A 16,943-nucleotide genomic window follows, 5' to 3' on the forward strand; every position below is an offset into this window, starting at 1 on the left:
AGTTTAAATAGTTAAAGAAACTTAATTTTAATTGTTAACTACCCATTACAAATGCACTGGAGAAAGCAAAGAACATGATCCTAACAGCGCTGTCTGCCTTGTCCAAATGACAGTGGGTTTGTAGAAGCAGGTGTATAAAGGCATCTTCAACTCTAAACTCTACGACGATAAGCAAACTAAAGTTTTAACTCAATGTTTATTTTAAGCAGGACCTTGCTCAACATTTTTTGATCTGCTTGATATCACAAATAAATAAAAAACTAAATAAATCACCTATAAATGGCCAAACTAAATAAATATCCACCTGAAGGCTATCTGAGCAGGAGTTAACGGCTGTGAGTGAAATAAAAGGGGTAGCAGTTCTTATTAAATGCCGCTCTTAAAACTCAGATTATGTCATTTTACATCTGAAATTAAGTCTTTTATTATTATTTTTAATCAAAAGTCGTAAAAATCCAGGAGCAGGAATTTATCTAAAAATACTTTCTTTATTTCTACAAAAAAATAAGTGAAATCATACAACAGGAAAAAAAACTCTAGAACTACTGGGGTAAAGAGAAAAATGAGACAAGAAAATTTTGTAGACTAGACGTTTTTTATTAGAAATAAAGCAATAATTATTTAGGATACAGATGATGAGATTAATAATTATATTTATTTGGGCTCCAGCACATAACAGCATATTGCATTTAACAGTTCATTATTCGCAATACAGAAACATAATATAAGAATCTGAAAATATTATGAAAAATATGAAAGAAAAATAGAAAATATGTAGAAGATATGAGATTTACTTAGACATTTTGAGCCACACTCTCCATACCACTAGGTGGTGGTGTTGTGAACGTTTTTTTCCTCCCCCAACCGTTACTTAAATTTGAGAAGGAGAAGAAGAACGATCTTCTCGCGTGATTTCACTCAAAAATAACGCGGGACAGTCGGTTAAAACGTAAACAGTTTGCATTCAGCAGAAATGTCGCAATGGTTATTTACTTATAACATTAGCTAAAATAGCTTTATACGGTGTCTGGTTCTCTTTAGTTGGCAAAGCTTAGTCGTGGTCTGACATATTTTCTGTGACTTCAGTTAATTTTTGTAAAAGTTAAAGTTTCAAGGTCTGTTAGCTGGTTTTAGCTTGGCGAGCTAATGGATTTTACGGAGGACTTGTCTGCTCGGGTCCTAATCAACCAAATTCTGAACACAGAGCTTCCCAGGACTCCATTTACCCGAAGGTAAGGTCCCTTAAAGTGGGAAAATGTAATCTAACAATCTTTGTAGCATTTTGGTGTTGATTTTGCCATAAGTTTATCCTCGCTATCCTGCTAAAACACTCAGTTTAGAGTCTAGTCTGATGTCAACTTCTCTGGCAGAATAAGACATCTAACATGGTGGCATTTTAAAGAATATATATCATCACAGTTTTTTTGTTGTTGTTTTTTTTGGATGGTTGCTTGATATTAAGAAAAAAATCCAGTCACAGTATGATTGTTTTATAATTGCAATGACTCTTGATTGCAATTAAGCCACTCTTTTGCTGCTCTTATATATTACCCCCGATCACAATATTTCTGTTGGTCATTAAATCCATTTCGGGTATAAAGATCAATGGCAGGAAAGCTGTCCTTTCCTATCCAGATACAATAGACAGGTGTAAAGCCTCCTCACAGGAACAAACCCTACTAAATATTGAATCTAAGCTGTCATTTGTATTTCTTTTAGCATATATTGTGATCATAACATTAAAATATTAGAATATCTGGTATTTATTGAGATGATAATGAAAGGTACTTGGACATTATTAATATTCTATTACATAAATAAGTGTGAAAATAAAACACGATTTTAAGGTTGTTTGATGTATTATTCTTATGTGCAAATCATCTAGACCTTTAGACTTAACAACAGCAAAACTATGCAAACAAGAGCTTTATTTAGTATTGATATCATGCCAAATTAGAATTGTATCTGGATACGATGTCTCAGTATCAATTAGGGCTGCAAATGAGAATTATTTTGAAAATAGATTAATCTGTCGATTATTTTGTAGATTAATCGATTGATAATTGGATAGCCAAAGGTTCCTTAAAGAAGAGATTTTATAAAATTAAACCAGGTGAAACTAGAACTATTCCACTTGAGGAGTTCTGGATAGAGCATATTGGCAGATGAAAAAGGTTTTATTTTTATCATAAATGCGAAATATTTATACAATTGATATAGTTACTGTTCTAATTGGGTTGCTCTGTTAACCAAAGGCATGTTGAACAATCTCTATATGCCTTAACGATTAATCGATTACTAAATTAGTTGATGATTATTTTAATAATCGATTAATCACGATTAACCGATTAATTGTTTCAGCCCTAGTATCAATACTTTTGAAAACCTAAGTATATTCATTATAAGCGTTTTTACATATCTTACCTAAGAAGAAGAGATCGACAGATAACAGGTTTTTCAGATCAATGTTGATACCGTTTAGTCTAACAGATACTTGGTATGGGTTTATTGCTTTTTCTTCCCTCATTTACATAAAAAATGACACAATGATAACAAATGTTACATGAATCACAAAAGGAAACCATTATTATCAAACAAAGTGTCAAACCAAGTCAGTCAGTCGATAATAAATAAATAAATACTAATATCAGGCCAAAATATCAGCTGGCAGATGTATCCCAATAAATCAGCCATGTTTTTTTTTTTTGGTTTATAAGTGTACTGTGTTTGGATGTTAGTGAACCCCAGGCACCAAGTGGCAGCGCGCCCCGACGTAGCAGCAGGTTAAGGAAAGATGCTGAGCCCCAAACCCCGCAGAACATCCTGAGGCGCAGCCAAAAGCATAAGATCCGTGAGGTAACGGAATCACAAACCTTTTTTTTGTTGTTGTTTTTTTTTCACAGCGGCTTTATATTTTTTAAACCTAAACCAAATCTGAACAATTTATTTTGTTTTAGAGTATAACCAGAAAATCCATGCCTTCTACTAAAAGAAGAACTTCCGTCGTGCTCAGAAAGAGAGCTTCTTCCACTGCCATGTTTTCCACTGATGGAGAAACTCCCAGGCATTTACTCATGAACATACTACAGACAGGTCTGTGCAACGATCTGCTCTGTTTGGTTTCCATTAAGGCTCTATTTTTTTATATCCTTTTCATTCTGCTGTGTTTCAGACCCTGTGAAATCCCCTGTTGTTCACGAAGAAGTGCCGCCTGCAGAACCACAGCCCCCTTCAGCTGACAATACAGTTACTACATCCCATTCTAGGTGAGCGACTTATATTTTGTGTGTGTTGCTTCCAGACACCTCTATATGCATTTAGGTCTTATAGCCAATATGGATGTATTTTTTTTTTTCTCCTCAGCGTTGAGCTGTCAGGACTGGATCTGTCTGATGTAACACTGGGGAACGAAGCAAGCTCCACGGAGGGTCTGAGCAGGAAGAGGCCACGTCGAAGCCTTAATGTTTCTGCTTTTGCAAAACGACTTAAAGACCAAAATGGTAAACTTAAAGCTTTTTCTGACTGGCTCCCTGCTTTTTCTCTAAAATATTCTAAAACCCGCTAATGCAAGAACATTTTTTGTTTTAATTAAAATTCAGGAATGCATTCTAATAACTGTAATATAATGTTTGTTTCTTTCTGTTCATGCTTACAGAAGATAAAGCAGATAGTTCAATAGGGAGCCATTCATCAGTTTCTTTATCAAGGTAATCTTCATTGAATGGTGCAAATAACATGTATTTATTTGATTTAATTAGTTCTATTAATAATTTGTACTGTACATACATGCTGTATGCCCCATTTGTGTCTCAGCTTCAGCTCCCTGGATCTGAAAACACCCTTTGTTGAGGTTCATACTGAGAAGAGAGGCCTTCAGAGGCGTGCGTCTAACCGCAGGAAGATAACAGTGGAGGACTTTAATGCAGCTCTGGAGAAACAACAGATAGAAGGTGATTATATTTGGTCACCAAAGACTAAACTTAAACTGGCTAGGAATCAGGTTTCTGTTTAAGGACATTTTTTTTACCCTATGAGATGGTCATTGTTTCGTCACCTCAGATTTCTCAGCTTGAAGTTCAAATGTCTCCGGATTAAAATTCATAGACTTTAATATATTTATCAGGGTTTTAGTCGATGGGTCAATGCAACCTTAAAGTCCTGCTGAGTAGGGAGTTAATTACATTTGCAATGTAATCGTTATTCTTATAAAATGCATTTTTCAAATCCCAGATGCTCAGTTTAAGCCACTTAACAGGTTTAATACACAAATTAAAGACTCAAATAATTTAAGAGTTATAATTTTCCTTCTTAGAAATTTCTCAAAAACTGTATTTCCTTCTTGTTTAGGCCACAGACTACAGAACCAGAATCTTGGCGATGACACTAATTTTGAGGGGATCACGTTGGGTCTGAGCAAACTCAGCGAACCTGATGTCACAGAGGATATCATGAACTGTCACACAGCTCTGTATGACCATCAGGATGCAGCGACGTCTGGCATTTCAATCATTGCAACTCAGGATAAACCCACAGTCTTTGCTTCTCAGCTTCAAAGAGATTTACAGGAGGAGGAAGAGGAGCAGAGTGAGAAAGATGGGAAGGAATTAGTAGATATAATTGAGGAAGAAGATCCTGCCACAGACCCTGACGGGGATGAAGGTGTTTCTGACTCTCAGGACAAGGACTCTGCTGATAAAGCGAAACCAGAAGATGCTGAAGCTGAGGATCCACCCGATAGTGCTTGTGATTCTGCTCTTTTGTTTAAATTGGAGGAAAAGAAGGACGCAGCTGGTTCTCAGACATTCGATCTAGGTGATGAAGCTCAGTATGAGGAAGAGGCTGTTGCTGATCCACATTCTGAAGATGATAAAGGTGGCTCTGAGTCAGAGCAAGACAAGGCTGAGGATGAACAGAAAAACCAATCTCAAACTGAAGAAGAAGCTTCAGCTCATTCTCAGGCCAAAGACTTTGAAGACGCTCAGTCAGAGCAAGGCGAGGCAGCAGTGGGGAGTCCAACTGAGGATGAAGGTATGGATCAATCTCAGACTGAGGAAGAGGCTGCAGTTGAATCTGGGTCTGAGAAAGAGGAAGCTCTAGTGAGTTCTCAAACAGGGGATGAGGCCAGGGATCGATCTCTGACGGAGGAAAAAGCTGCTCTTCCTGAGAACCAGGAGGCTCCTGCTGATTATCGGTCGGAACGCGTTGAAGAAGACCCTCAGTCTGAGCAAGACGAGGCTGTAGTGGGACCTCCGGCGGAAGAAGAAGGTATGGATCGATCTGAAACTGTGGAAAAAGCTGCTGTTCAATCTCAGACCTTTGACCTTGAGAATAAAGATGAAGAAATAGCAACTGAATCTCAGCCTGAAGATACTGGAGCAGCTTCTCAGTCTGAGGAAGAGGAAGCTTTAGTGAGTTCTCAAACAGGGGATGAAGCCAGGGACAAATCTCTGACAGAGGAAGAGGCTGATCTTCCTGAAAACGAAGAGGCTCCTGTTGATCATCATTCTGAAGGCGTTGAAGGAGACCCTGAGTCTGAGCAAGACAAGGCTGCAGTGGGACCTTCGGTGGAAGAAAAAGGTATGGATCGATCTGAAACTATGGAAAAAGCTGCTGTTCAATCTCAGACCTTTGACCTTGTGGATAAAGATGAAGAAGTAGCAGCTGAACCTCAGCCTGAAGATACTGGAGCAGTTTCTCAGTCTGAGGAAGAGGAAGCTGCAGCTGGCTCTCAACCCGAGGGCGAAGGTGGATCAGAAACCCAAGCAGAGGAAGTCACGGTTAATAAATCCAGAAGTGATGTTCAAGAAGAGTTTGACGCTGAGGGGGGTGTTGCAGTTAGTCAGACTGAAGAAGACCATCACAAGGATGAAAGAGAGCAGGAGAAAGAGTGGAGATCGGAGCATCTTGAGCACGATGTGAGGTACATCAGTCACAGGGCTTATCGCTCTGAGGGTAGACTCATTCCTCTCAAGCGAAGAGATGATCCGACTGAAGCTCCTGCTGCAGGTAAAGTTCTCTGTGGGAGTCTTTCTATGCTAAATAATAGGAGGATAGATGGGATGAGTCTTCCTTAAAACCATGTTCCTGGTGTTTTATTCCAGGTCGGTCTTACACCATGTCCAAAGGCCCCAGTGCTCTGGGTTTAAACAGCAGCACTGAAATGGGAAGCCAGTTCCAAAGTGGAATTTCAGATTGGCCTAAACCCTCGCTCCAAGATCAGGAGGACGACTCCGGAGCAGAAAAGGATCCGATGGGCGGAGAAAACACCTCAGCTCACCAGATTTGCCATGATGTTGAAGTCTGTGAGCAGCAGAGTGATCCCCCCGCAGAGGAAGTTCCTTCTGAGGATGCTGGGGAACAGGAAGAAGAGTGGGATGAGGAGGATGATGATGAAGGTTAGTGTTTGTCCTTTTAGTGTGCGATTTTTATATATATTTTGTTATTTATTTAGAAAGGATTAAATCACGTTTTGGGTTCTTTGATACCTAGAAGTCCCCACCAAGACACCAGCGTTTGTCAGAGAGAAGAGACACGTTTTTGTCAGCAATGCTCAAGCATCGCCTTCGGTTTTTAGAAAGGATAACAACGCGTAAGTTCTACTTCTTTTTTCTGCCGTGCTACTCTTTTCTACCAACATTTATTTTTTTTACATGCTAGAACAGGCTTACCCTATTCTCTTTTTGTTTGTTGCACTTTCAGAATTACAAGTGACACTTTACCTGCAGCTAAACCAAAGCAGGTTAAACGCAGGAAAAACGAACAGTCCCGAAAGGAAACCGTCCTCCCTAAAAGCTACCTTATGAGTACCTTCAAACATTTTGCCAAAACAAGAGTCTCTGCAGATGTCTTCCCGGTCCTAAACGAGATGTAAGAAACACAGTTTATGTTTTTTTTTTTTTTCCTCTAAATGAGACCTTATGCTGAAAAGTACCATCATCTCCTCCCTTCTACTGCCACGTCAGACCTGTTTAATATTCCATATTTAAAAACAGAGCAAACACTGTCTTTACTTGTATAATTGCATATATTATGATCCATATCTTCTCTGTGGCAGAATGGATACATTTCTTACCCGTGCTGTTGAGGATCTGGAGGTATATGCAGCCCATGCAAAGAGAAAAACTATTGAGGTGGAAGATGTTAAACTTCTGTTGAGAAGGTACATTTGCTGTCCACCCTGTGGAGAAAGTGTCATTTTATATTTTCTGTTTAAAAGGGAGAATATTAATACCTCATAAAGCTGCATTAAGAAGATTATGATAAAGATAAGCCTCTAGATGTTGTGATTTATTTTGGTTTAAGAAAAAACTTACCATTAAACTTACAAAATAACATTTCATTTGTTCCACAGTGTAGTTTATCATTCATGATTTAAAATAATTCAAATGTTTTTTTTCGGTTTGAAAACTTTGAAAAACCCCTTAAGCATTTTTTTTTTTTTTTTTTTTTAGAATATTCTTTTTGTTAAAATTCACACACCCATCTGAATTGATCATGTAAATCATTATAGCATCGTATTTTTACAAAGTTTAACAGTTTCATTTACTTTTTCTGTATTTACCTGTGTTTTTTGTTTTTGTTGCATTGTACAGGCAGGGCCACATAAGTGACGAGGTGCCTGTGGAGGTACTCATTGAAAAGTATCTACGTATGGAACAGCGAAAGATTCTGATCCCCATCGCTACCAGTGGGAATATTGTTATCCCGTAAAACCTCAGTTCCTCATTTAGTTTCCATGTAAAGCAACAAAACATTCATAACAGAGTCTTGTACATGTGTTAATATTTCTCTAAATGTTTACTTCAATTATATAGTTCCTGTTTTTGTATTATATCGGATAGAGTTTGTAAATGTTTAACAGTTGAAATAGTTTTGTCGATAGTTGTTAAGTGTTTTCACTGTATAATCTCTTCTCATAAAGAAAATAGGTTGCAATCAATTATTAATAAAGTTCTGTGTATGATATTTGTTTCATTTGAGGCCTTTGTACATTACCCATTAGTAACATTGTGACTTGTATAAGCAAATGTATTTTAGCAGAAATCTGTTTAAACTTGTTATATACGACCATTTTATATTTTAGCTGTCAAGTAAAATAAAGTTGGATGGAATATTTTGTAGCTTTAGCAGTTTAAAGAATGGTCGAAGCTTTTGTGAGGTTTTGTGAGAGAACTACTTTTGAGTTTTGACATGTTTCTCCTTTGTCCACTAGATGGCGCAAATGACTATGAAACCTGACTAGTCTAACAGGTGTTCATTTATTATGGGAACTAAAACCAAGCCTTACACCTTTAAAACAGTTTGTTTTATCTTAATGCACTTTGGAATCACAGCAGAATTTGTTCCCCATTAAATTACTGGCCTCATTTCTATTAAGGAACATAATTTGCATTCATAAGGCGTTGCTGCTCAGAACAAAGACACTCATATTAATAATTGAACTTTATTAATCTCATATTGGAGAAATTAACCTCTGCATTTGACCCATCTCCTTTGAAGCAGTGGGCCGCCATTGTGCGGCGCCAGGTGTTATGCCGAGAAATGCATGCCTGCCGAGAATTGCATCCCCTCTCGCGGGAGCGCGCGTCGCTCTAAACTCTCGCTTATTGATGAGAAAACTGACTCAAATCTGACCGAAGAGGAAACTTTTAAAGATATTCTTTACATTATCACGATTCTTAACCATATAAGCCCTAAAACGGTGGATTTTATTTCGAAGATTATTTACAATAAATACGGTTTTACGACATACTAGTCGAACGTTTTGCAGTCTGTCTGATGAAAATGTTCTCCGCAGCAGGTTTAAAATCCCCCGATATTTCTTTTAACACCATAATAGCTTAAAGTATGACAAATCAGAGGAACATTATATACAACATTTATTATCGCCCTTAACTATGGAGGACCAACTCTGCCATATTTAAAAATAAATACAGAAATAAATAAATGCTCAATAAATATGTAAGCATACAATTAATTGCCAACAAAAATACAATAAACAAATAAATGTAAGTAGAAAATAAATTATACAGTGAGACATAAATGTATATAACTCTTTTAATTAGCTTCTTTATTTATTTGCCTTTGTAATATTTACCTTATTTTTTTTGTCCTTTACAATCTTCAACTTAATTATTTAATTACTTATACTTAAGTATTTATGTGCATGTTATAAGATTCTGTTTTATTCTTCCTTTGTATTTTTTTACCTTAGTTATTTCTTCGCCGCTGTTTATTTCTGTCTGCCCTTTTTACATTTCTGCCTGTTGTATTTACATTTCTGTATGCATTTCTGTCTCATTATGCAAATGAGGAGGGGGTTATTTTCTAAATGATTTGTGCCACATAAACAGTTTCAGATTTTAAATCATAACCACAAACTTTTGCACCTTTTTATTAGTTTAGTGATTAAACAGTATGAACAGTCCAGCTCTGACTCTAGTACATTTGGTGATACACACAATGTGGAAAAACAAGAACAGAAAGGCTCCACCTCAAACTACAGAAAGCCGTGGAGCTAAAAGATCAAAGGACTAGACTGACAGATAACAAACATTAAATAGGTTTATAAATCAGCCAAATTGGCTACATTCTGTTGAAAAGAAACAGGCAAAAACTAAATCCTAAACATCAATGTGGCCATGTTAACTGCTTGAAATATATTTGTGATGCTCTAAAAATAAAATGCAGAATTTTTTGAGACTTGTTCATTTGACAAACTTGTTGAGTCTGCCTTCCTCCTTGTTACGCTTCAATCCTCTAGAGTTTTGCTTCCTTCCAGTAGCATCTGCAATCAAAATGTATTTCTATAAATGTTTGGAAATCCTACATGTCACAAAAATGTGTGTATTGTGTATATATATACATTTTGTCACCTTTAACTGTTGTATGGTTCTCTTCAAAACCCGGATTTCTTCTTTGTAGTTGCTTTCCAGCACTTCCTTCCTGCGAGCTTCACTCTTTCTCCTTATATCATTTTCCTCTTGCTGTTCATCCATTTTTTTCAGCAGATCCTGTTTCTCCCTTTCTAGATCTTCAACCTACAAATGTGAAAGACACAGTAGGAAGTCCACAGCTATCAGTTGCATCTGGAAACAAAGAGTTCTCTCTGCTGGATTTTTAACGAAAATCCAATAACATAGTTTAAGCTAGAAAGGGTTGAAATTATTAAATGCGGCTTATTAACAAGAAAAAAAAAGTTTTATTCATTGTAATAAATTATATACTGATGCCCTTACCCTTTTATTTAAATCCACTGTTTCAATTTCAGATTGTAGCGCCTTTCCGCTGCCAAAAAGAATGCTGCTTTCAACCATCTTCTGGTAGGTTTGGATGGTCATTTGACTCTCGTCTCTGACTCTCAGCAGAAGCAGACCCATCTCAGCACAGGTTATGGTCGTCTGCCTGATTATTTCATCTAATGAAGATAGAAATGAATGCATTGTCAAAGTTATAAGTGATCCAGTCTTGTGTAATTTTGACAAATATGGTCATGTAGATAAAAAATGTAGTAGAAATCCTAGGTTTGAATCTACATACAACATTTACACGAATTTCATATGTTTGTCCCATTTAATTTTTAAAGTGATTGTTCCAGGTGGAAAAAATTACACATTTTTTTCCATTTCAGTTTAAAATACACTAATACATCTCCAGAAATATTTGAATAAACAATCCTTTCCAAGAGTCAGAGAAACTATGTTCTGTCTGTAGATATTCCCGAGCTTTTCACTGATTATCTTTGGTGCTTTAGCTACTTTTCCAGGCATTGTTAATCTAAATTAAAATAGTTTGTACAGTTAGGCACAGACCCAGCTTTTTATCATAGCCTATAACAATTAACCAAATGGTCGGCTTCGGTCAGACACATCTATTCCTTGCTTCCCGCTTGCTTATATTTTCTTACTTTTTTAGAATTTTGGGAAACAGGCCGAGTCTAATGAAAATAACCACACTGGTAGCTGGTGTGGTGGGATGGTGTTCCACCAGGCCCACTCTGTGCACCAAGTGTAGCAAGAAGCAAGCTGTTGATTGGTGGGCAGGACAGGTGGCCTTATAGCTGAGCAGGCCTCTACAAGTTGCATCTGTCTTTGTTTTACCTACATGTCAGCTGCCTAAGTGGCTGGTGTGCTTGATCTGCTAATGTGAAATCGAAAGTGCCATCTGTGGCTGGGCTTTGGTGCTATACCTGCCATGTGTTGCTGCAGCATTTCTCTGGTGCAGCGTGCTGGCCCACTTTCCCCCTGGTTAGGCTGTGTTTCAACTCCTGGATAAGCTTCCCGTTGAGATTTTAATTTACAGGTTTACTAATCTGCTTTCTGGTTTAGGGTTGTCTTGGAGCTGCAGCGCTTCGGACGCTCTGCTGTCTTTTTTTGCAAATGTTTGTTTTGGCCGCTCTCGACAAAACCTGTTGCTGCTTGGACAGGCTGAGCGAGTGGGGCATGACTCCTCTGGCCACATTGAAAGGCCTATGAATTTGGACAGTGACAATTTGTTCCTCTGTTGAGGTGCTTGCATCTTTGTCTTTTATCCTTTGTTTGCTTACTATTGAAGTTACTAAAGGGTTTGCTTTTGTTTTGAGTTACTATTTTATTTCCTTTTGCATTGCATGTTTTGTTCTTTTTTTTTTTTTTTTTTTTTTATAATTTTAATTGCCCTTATTTCCTATGATCCGTTTTCTTTCCAGGGACAGAGTAGTAGGCCTGAAGTCATGTTTTAACAAATGTTTTAAAGAAATTCTTTAATTAAAATATTGTGGACTATTATGTGTTCTGGTGCATCTTGTTTTAAAAAGTTCACACTGGGAAACTCTTGGAGCAAAGCCAAAGAACAAACAATCCGACCCAGATCTGAAAAGACCCCAGAAAGTGTTAACGCCAAATCTAGATGACAAAATCTGGCCAAGACTTCAGAGAAACATGTCTTCTTCAGATGCAAAAAGCTGTTTGTTCCCTAAACTAAGAAAGGGGTTACTGAGAATATAGGTATTCCTCTAAACAGGTTTGCTGCCTACTGGATGACCTGTTAAGAGAACAGCCAGTTTCCAGACAAGGTAAGACAACATTTAACAACATTAGTATCTGACGATGCTTTGAATGAGATTAGATGCTTCTGCAACTAGAAAAATGCAGAAATGTTGAATGTTGGCTGTAGCTTCCCGTCTGAAGCCTCAAATGGGAATCGCACAGATCCATCCAATTGTGAGGAACTTGGTCGTTCACATAGAAATGATGTTGCTAAGAGGAAGTCAAAATTGCAGAGACATGATTAGAGTTCATAACACTGCGAGACAGACTCATTTTAAAGCGTACATTAAGGGCCCTGTCCCGCCACCTTCAGCAGGAAATGAAGTGTTCAGAGTTTTCTACCTCAAGTCAAGTCAAGTCAGCTTTTATTGTCACTTTCTTCATATGTACAAGACATACAAGGGAAATGAAATTACGTTTACTCTCTAGAAATAAGAAGAAATAAACTGATCAAATATGCCCTTTCTACAAGATCAATTGGCTTTATTGATAACATCTTCTGTGAAAAGGGACCCGAATAGAACGGATGGAATATCTTTGTTTAAAGATCTGTGTCAGGAAAATAATTTTAAATCAATGAACTAATTACTCCTCAAAATCTTGATTTTATGTTTCTAACAGACATGGCTGGATAAAAATAATCAGATTTTATTGGAGACCGGGTAGCAATTTACAATTTACAAATGGTCCTACATGGCGAGGATTCATTACTCTGTTTGATTCACTGTCCAAGTACAGGGCCCTTTTCATTTTTCTGAATGTTTACAGGCCCCCAAAGTCCAAAAACAAACTTTTTTTTTAATAATTTCTAACTTTTATCTGATATGTGTTGAACATGACAGCTTAATTCTTGTGGAGGACTTTAACGTATGTGTTGACTACCCTGTAGACGGGGGTGCAAAAGAACTGAGGGACATGCTTAAGATTTTTGGATTGACTCAACATGTTAAATAGCTAACACACAATTGAGGAAATATTTCATATTTTAGAGTTTTAAACATGACTTTCTCTACTGATATTGCGCTAGTGGACTTTTTTTTTTATCTGTTTAGCATACTTTGAAACCGTTTCCCCCCTGATCTAAGTATCAAAAGAGATGTTATAAGAATGCATTCTCATGGACAGTAGTCTCTGTCCAATCTACAGTATAAAAAGGCCAGTAGTGAATTTGCAAACGTCATTACTTGGAAAATTTACAATTTGTTCTTTATAAGAAAAAGCAGTCTGTCCACCAGCATCAACTCCAGTACCAATGCTGACTCTATTTCAGAAAACTCAGTTAAAATGCTCCAATTCCGCCTAATAAATGTAAGAGTTAGGAAATTGTTCAGCGGCTAAGCTCCTCTTGCTGCTGTCTTGATATTTTACCCACAGGATTTAAGAAGGTTAAACCTGTTTTAGAATTTGATTCGATTCAAATCATAAACATTTCATGTCAAGTGTTTTCCCCAAGGCATAAAAACAGCAATTATCAAACCTTTATCGAAAAAGAGAAGCGTGGACAAATGAATCCCGCAGAACTACAGACCCATCTCAAACCTCCTCTTTATCGGTAAAATGAAAATTGAAAAAGTAGTTTCAACAATTAAATCCTTTAACAATGATCAGCTGCCTAAACATCTTCCAGTCAGGTTTCCATGCCAACCACAGTACAGAGACTGCCCTGATTAATGTGTTCAATAACATCTGTATAAACTCAAGACTGGAAGACCCATAGTGCTGATATTATTGGACCTCAGTGGAGCATTCGATTCGTTTATCACTTGATTTAATTAGTGTCTGGGAAACTGGGTTGTTCTTTCTGGTACTACACTGGACTGGTTTGAATCCTACCTTAGGACAGGGACTGTTATGTGTTAAAATCAGTTTAAACAAGAAACATGCAAGAAAAATTACATGCAGGCTCCATTTTAAGGGCCCCTCCTATTCAATATCCACATGCTTCCTTTAGCTCAGATTATAGCAGACATCAGTTACAATAATTGTGCAGACGACACACAGCTTTACATCACAATATTCCAGGTGACTATAAACCCATCAGGGCATTGTGTAGATGCTTAGAATAAATCTATATTTGGATGCACCATAACTTTCTTCACCTGAATAAAAACAAATCTTAGGTAATAATCTTCAGACCAAAGGAAGAGAGCTTCAGGGACTACAGCTGGAAACTACTGATTATGGCCGAAATCTTGGTGTCATGAGGGACTCAGACCTGAACATTCAGAGGCAGATAAAGACAGTGTTACGGCCCTGGGCCTTGTGGGTTGTTGTGCAGGTGTCTTGGTGTCCGTTTTCATGCTCCTCCCCTTTGCAGGTGACTAGGATCTGGTGATTGGGCGTGCAGAGTATTTTAACCTGGCTGTCCCCGTCTTCAGTGTCGCTGGCTTCCCGCAGCGCCCACTCTGCAGCTGGAGATGTTTGGTTGCCAGGCCTCAGCTTCCCTTCTATTGCACCTTTGATACTGATTTCCACAATCCATGGATGGTTTTTGTGAATAAAGACTTGTTTATGCGCGCTTTAACCACGGCATGGTTTCATGTTTTTGTTACGACCATGAGCCAGTCGTAACAACAGTTACTAAATCAGCCTTTTATCACCTGAAGAACATTTTATTTTTGTCTATTTTATTGTTTAATTAATGTAAAGCAGTTTGAATTGTCCTTGAACTGAATTTTACTGTACAAATACATTTTCCTTGCCTAAAGGGGATAAGACTGAATGTAGTATTGAAGTTACATGTGAACTAGTCTTGTTTAAAATTAACTAATTAAAAAAGCTTTGATTTACTTTTATGTTTTTGCACTTAGTTGAGTCTGTTTTTCAACCATTTAACTAAGTGAGGTAGGATTAAAGGAACTGGATTAGGCTAAGAAACTTTCTGAATAGCCTGCCTAAAATCAAGAGTATTCTTTTAAAATCTTGATTCACCCAAAGAAAACTCACAAGTTAAAATTAATGCTACATTTTTCCCCCCCATACCTTTGGTCAGTTGTACATAATGATGCAAGAAGCTTGATGACTTTAAAAAGTGTGTAAGCAAGCTTATATATATATATATATATATAATATAAAAATGACTGGTGTAGCAATTAGAAGTGTATGATGGTGGGTATATTGATTGCATCCCCAGCAAGTCCTTACCAAAACACTGAGAATAAAGCTCTCTGCGGATGGGACAGATGCCTGTAAGCCTGGCCTGTCTCTGCTGCAGCTTTGTATTCAGCTGTTCCTTCAGTTGGATAACATCTGCTCTTGTAGACGGAGCAGTAGATACCTTCTGCACCCAAAGCTGGTTTCCGTCCATCCATTCCCTGCAACATTAATGGTTGAGAGTAAATAGTTTGAAATAAATAGGACAGTTTACTAAATAAGAACATGGGCATACCTGGATGGAAAAATGGCTTCCAGGACCTGCTTGGTTTCCGTATTGTCTTCACTCGTTGCAGGTTTTGACTTAGAAGGTGGAGTAGCTGGTTTGAAGTCTGATGGCTGCTGAGGGATTGTTGTCCAGAGAATACCAGATAACAGAAAAGTTATGTGAAAATGTACCAGTTGAATCTAAACATGCACCTAAGAGCACTTTAGATTTAAATTTTTTGCAGTGTAAGGTTTCCAAAAGGTGGTGGTTTAAAGTCCTGAATCCAAGCAAATGAAAACGTTGGTGGAAGGAAAGTGTGGTATGTAAAATATAAACAAGTACAGTCTGGATATCCTCTCAAACCTCTCATCAAAGACTGAATCCAGAATAAGAGCTAAAAAAATTTTCTTTTTCCCGTTGGGTGAAGACATTCCTTAAGCAATCAACTTAGAAACTATTTGTTCTTCCTTGAAAAAATTACTATTTTATTTAGCTGTAATCCATAATCGTTTAAATTAATTAAGTATACTTGAAAGCCTAATTTAATTATTATTATTTATTTATTTTTATTTTTTTAACCACATAGGCCTACATTTTTCGGTTATATTGGAATTTATTTTAACGCACATATCTACTATGTTGTGGTGGTCCTGCCGCATAAATCTTGGTCCGATTTATGTACAAACCTACCACTTCAATGTGACTGCAGCAAACTCACCTTTGGAGATTCAGTCTCTGAATTCTTGATCAACATCGGATTGTTGTATTTCAAAAAAGAATCAGATGCAGGAATCATTTTTCACTTCCTTTTTTAACACAAAGGAAAAATAAAATAAGTTTTGCCCGCAGACACCGAAACTTATTCGCTCGTTGAAGTTTGTTGTAACTGTCGTCATGGTAACGGTGTCCAGACGTTCCTAACGTCTTTTAAATGTCAGCTAGTTCGGCAAATCGTGATTGGAAATCTGGAAAAAAAATATTACATTGAATTTATTTTAATTGAAATTTTGACTCAGTAGCCACCTAACGTTCGCTTATGACACCCTTTAATATTTTTTACAGCTAACAAGAACTATACATTATACTTATTAAGAAGTAAAACAACAGCACTTTAGATGCTATATGGCCAATTTGAAGGTGCAACTTAAAAAGTAGCGGAACTTTTAAAGAAGGCAAAGATTCCGCCGAGATCCATTTTCTGTGTACCACAGGAACAATTAAAATGCAGTTAAGGGTGATAATGTTCCTCTGATTTGTCATACTTTAAGCTATTATAGTGTTAAAAGAAATATCGGGGAATTTTCAACCTGCTGCGGAGAACATTTTCATCAGAGACACACTGAAAAACGTTCGACTAGTATGTCTCAATAAAGGTGTCAAACCGTATTTATTGAAATAATCTGCGAAATAAAATCCACCGTTTTAGGGCTTACATGGTTAAGAAACGTGATAATGTAAAGAATATCTTTAAAAGTTTCCTCTTCTTCAGTCAGTTTTCTCGAGAGTTTTGCGAGAGTTTAGAGTGATGCGCGCTCCCGCGAGAAGGGACGCAATTC

At 37.3% G+C, this 16,943-nt stretch overlaps 2 protein-coding genes across 4 annotated transcripts; one reads left to right on the forward strand and one right to left on the reverse strand.

The window, feature by feature from the left end:
• The first annotated feature begins 810 nt into the window (after positions 1–810).
• cenpt (centromere protein T) lies at positions 811–7,963 on the forward strand. 2 transcript variants are annotated; one of them, XM_038298803.1, is made up of 13 exons: positions 811–1,232; positions 2,739–2,856; positions 2,958–3,093; positions 3,173–3,266; positions 3,364–3,500; positions 3,656–3,707; positions 3,814–3,950; positions 4,348–6,006; positions 6,102–6,395; positions 6,493–6,589; positions 6,700–6,867; positions 7,055–7,159; positions 7,593–7,963. In XM_038298803.1, exons 1-13 carry the CDS (start codon positions 1,147–1,149, stop codon positions 7,708–7,710), a joined length of 3,201 nt encoding a protein of 1,066 aa, XP_038154731.1. In that variant the 5' UTR covers positions 811–1,146; the 3' UTR covers positions 7,711–7,963. The 2 variants fall into 2 exon arrangements, with proteins under 2 accessions (XP_038154731.1, XP_038154730.1); XM_038298802.1 differs by having other exon boundaries at positions 820–1,232; positions 6,490–6,589.
• Positions 7,964–9,699: 1,736 nt separating this feature from the next.
• On the reverse strand, positions 9,700–16,315 carry LOC119792242 (axonemal dynein light intermediate polypeptide 1-like). Of its 2 annotated transcripts, none has more exons than XM_038298806.1 (6): positions 16,106–16,315; positions 15,415–15,518; positions 15,171–15,340; positions 10,239–10,417; positions 9,876–10,040; positions 9,700–9,787 (listed from the first exon to the last, which is right to left on the reverse strand). In XM_038298806.1, exons 1-6 carry the CDS (start codon positions 16,181–16,183, stop codon positions 9,752–9,754), a joined length of 732 nt encoding a protein of 243 aa, XP_038154734.1. In that variant the 5' UTR covers positions 16,184–16,315; the 3' UTR covers positions 9,700–9,751. The 2 variants fall into 2 exon arrangements, with proteins under 2 accessions (XP_038154734.1, XP_038154733.1); XM_038298805.1 differs by having other exon boundaries at positions 15,415–15,521.
• Positions 16,316–16,943: the final 628 nt, after the last annotated feature.

This window comes from Cyprinodon tularosa, unplaced genomic scaffold (genome assembly GCF_016077235.1).
Source record: "Cyprinodon tularosa strain WSP-4 unplaced genomic scaffold, ASM1607723v1 ctg416, whole genome shotgun sequence".
Lineage (NCBI taxonomy): Eukaryota > Metazoa > Chordata > Actinopteri > Cyprinodontiformes > Cyprinodontidae > Cyprinodon > Cyprinodon tularosa.

Bases quoted from the DNA above. Each gene is read 5' to 3' on its own strand.
- cenpt (XM_038298802.1), top strand. From the start codon at position 1,147: ATGGATTTTACGGAGGACTTGTCTGCTCGGGTCCTAATCAACCAAATT. The intron at 3,501-3,655 runs GTAAACTTAAAG...TCATGCTTACAG, and splicing joins ACGACTTAAAGACCAAAATG to AAGATAAAGCAGATAGTTCA. The intron at 7,160-7,592 runs GTACATTTGCTG...TGCATTGTACAG, and splicing joins GTTAAACTTCTGTTGAGAAG to GCAGGGCCACATAAGTGACG.
- LOC119792242 (XM_038298805.1), bottom strand. From the start codon at position 16,183: ATGATTCCTGCATCTGATTCTTTTTTGAAATACAACAATCCGATGTTG. The intron at 10,418-15,170 runs GTAAGGACTTGC...TATCTTCATTAG, and splicing joins GCTTTATTCTCAGTGTTTTG to ATGAAATAATCAGGCAGACG. The intron at 10,041-10,238 runs GTAAGGGCATCA...TCACATTTGTAG, and splicing joins CAGTGGATTTAAATAAAAGG to GTTGAAGATCTAGAAAGGGA.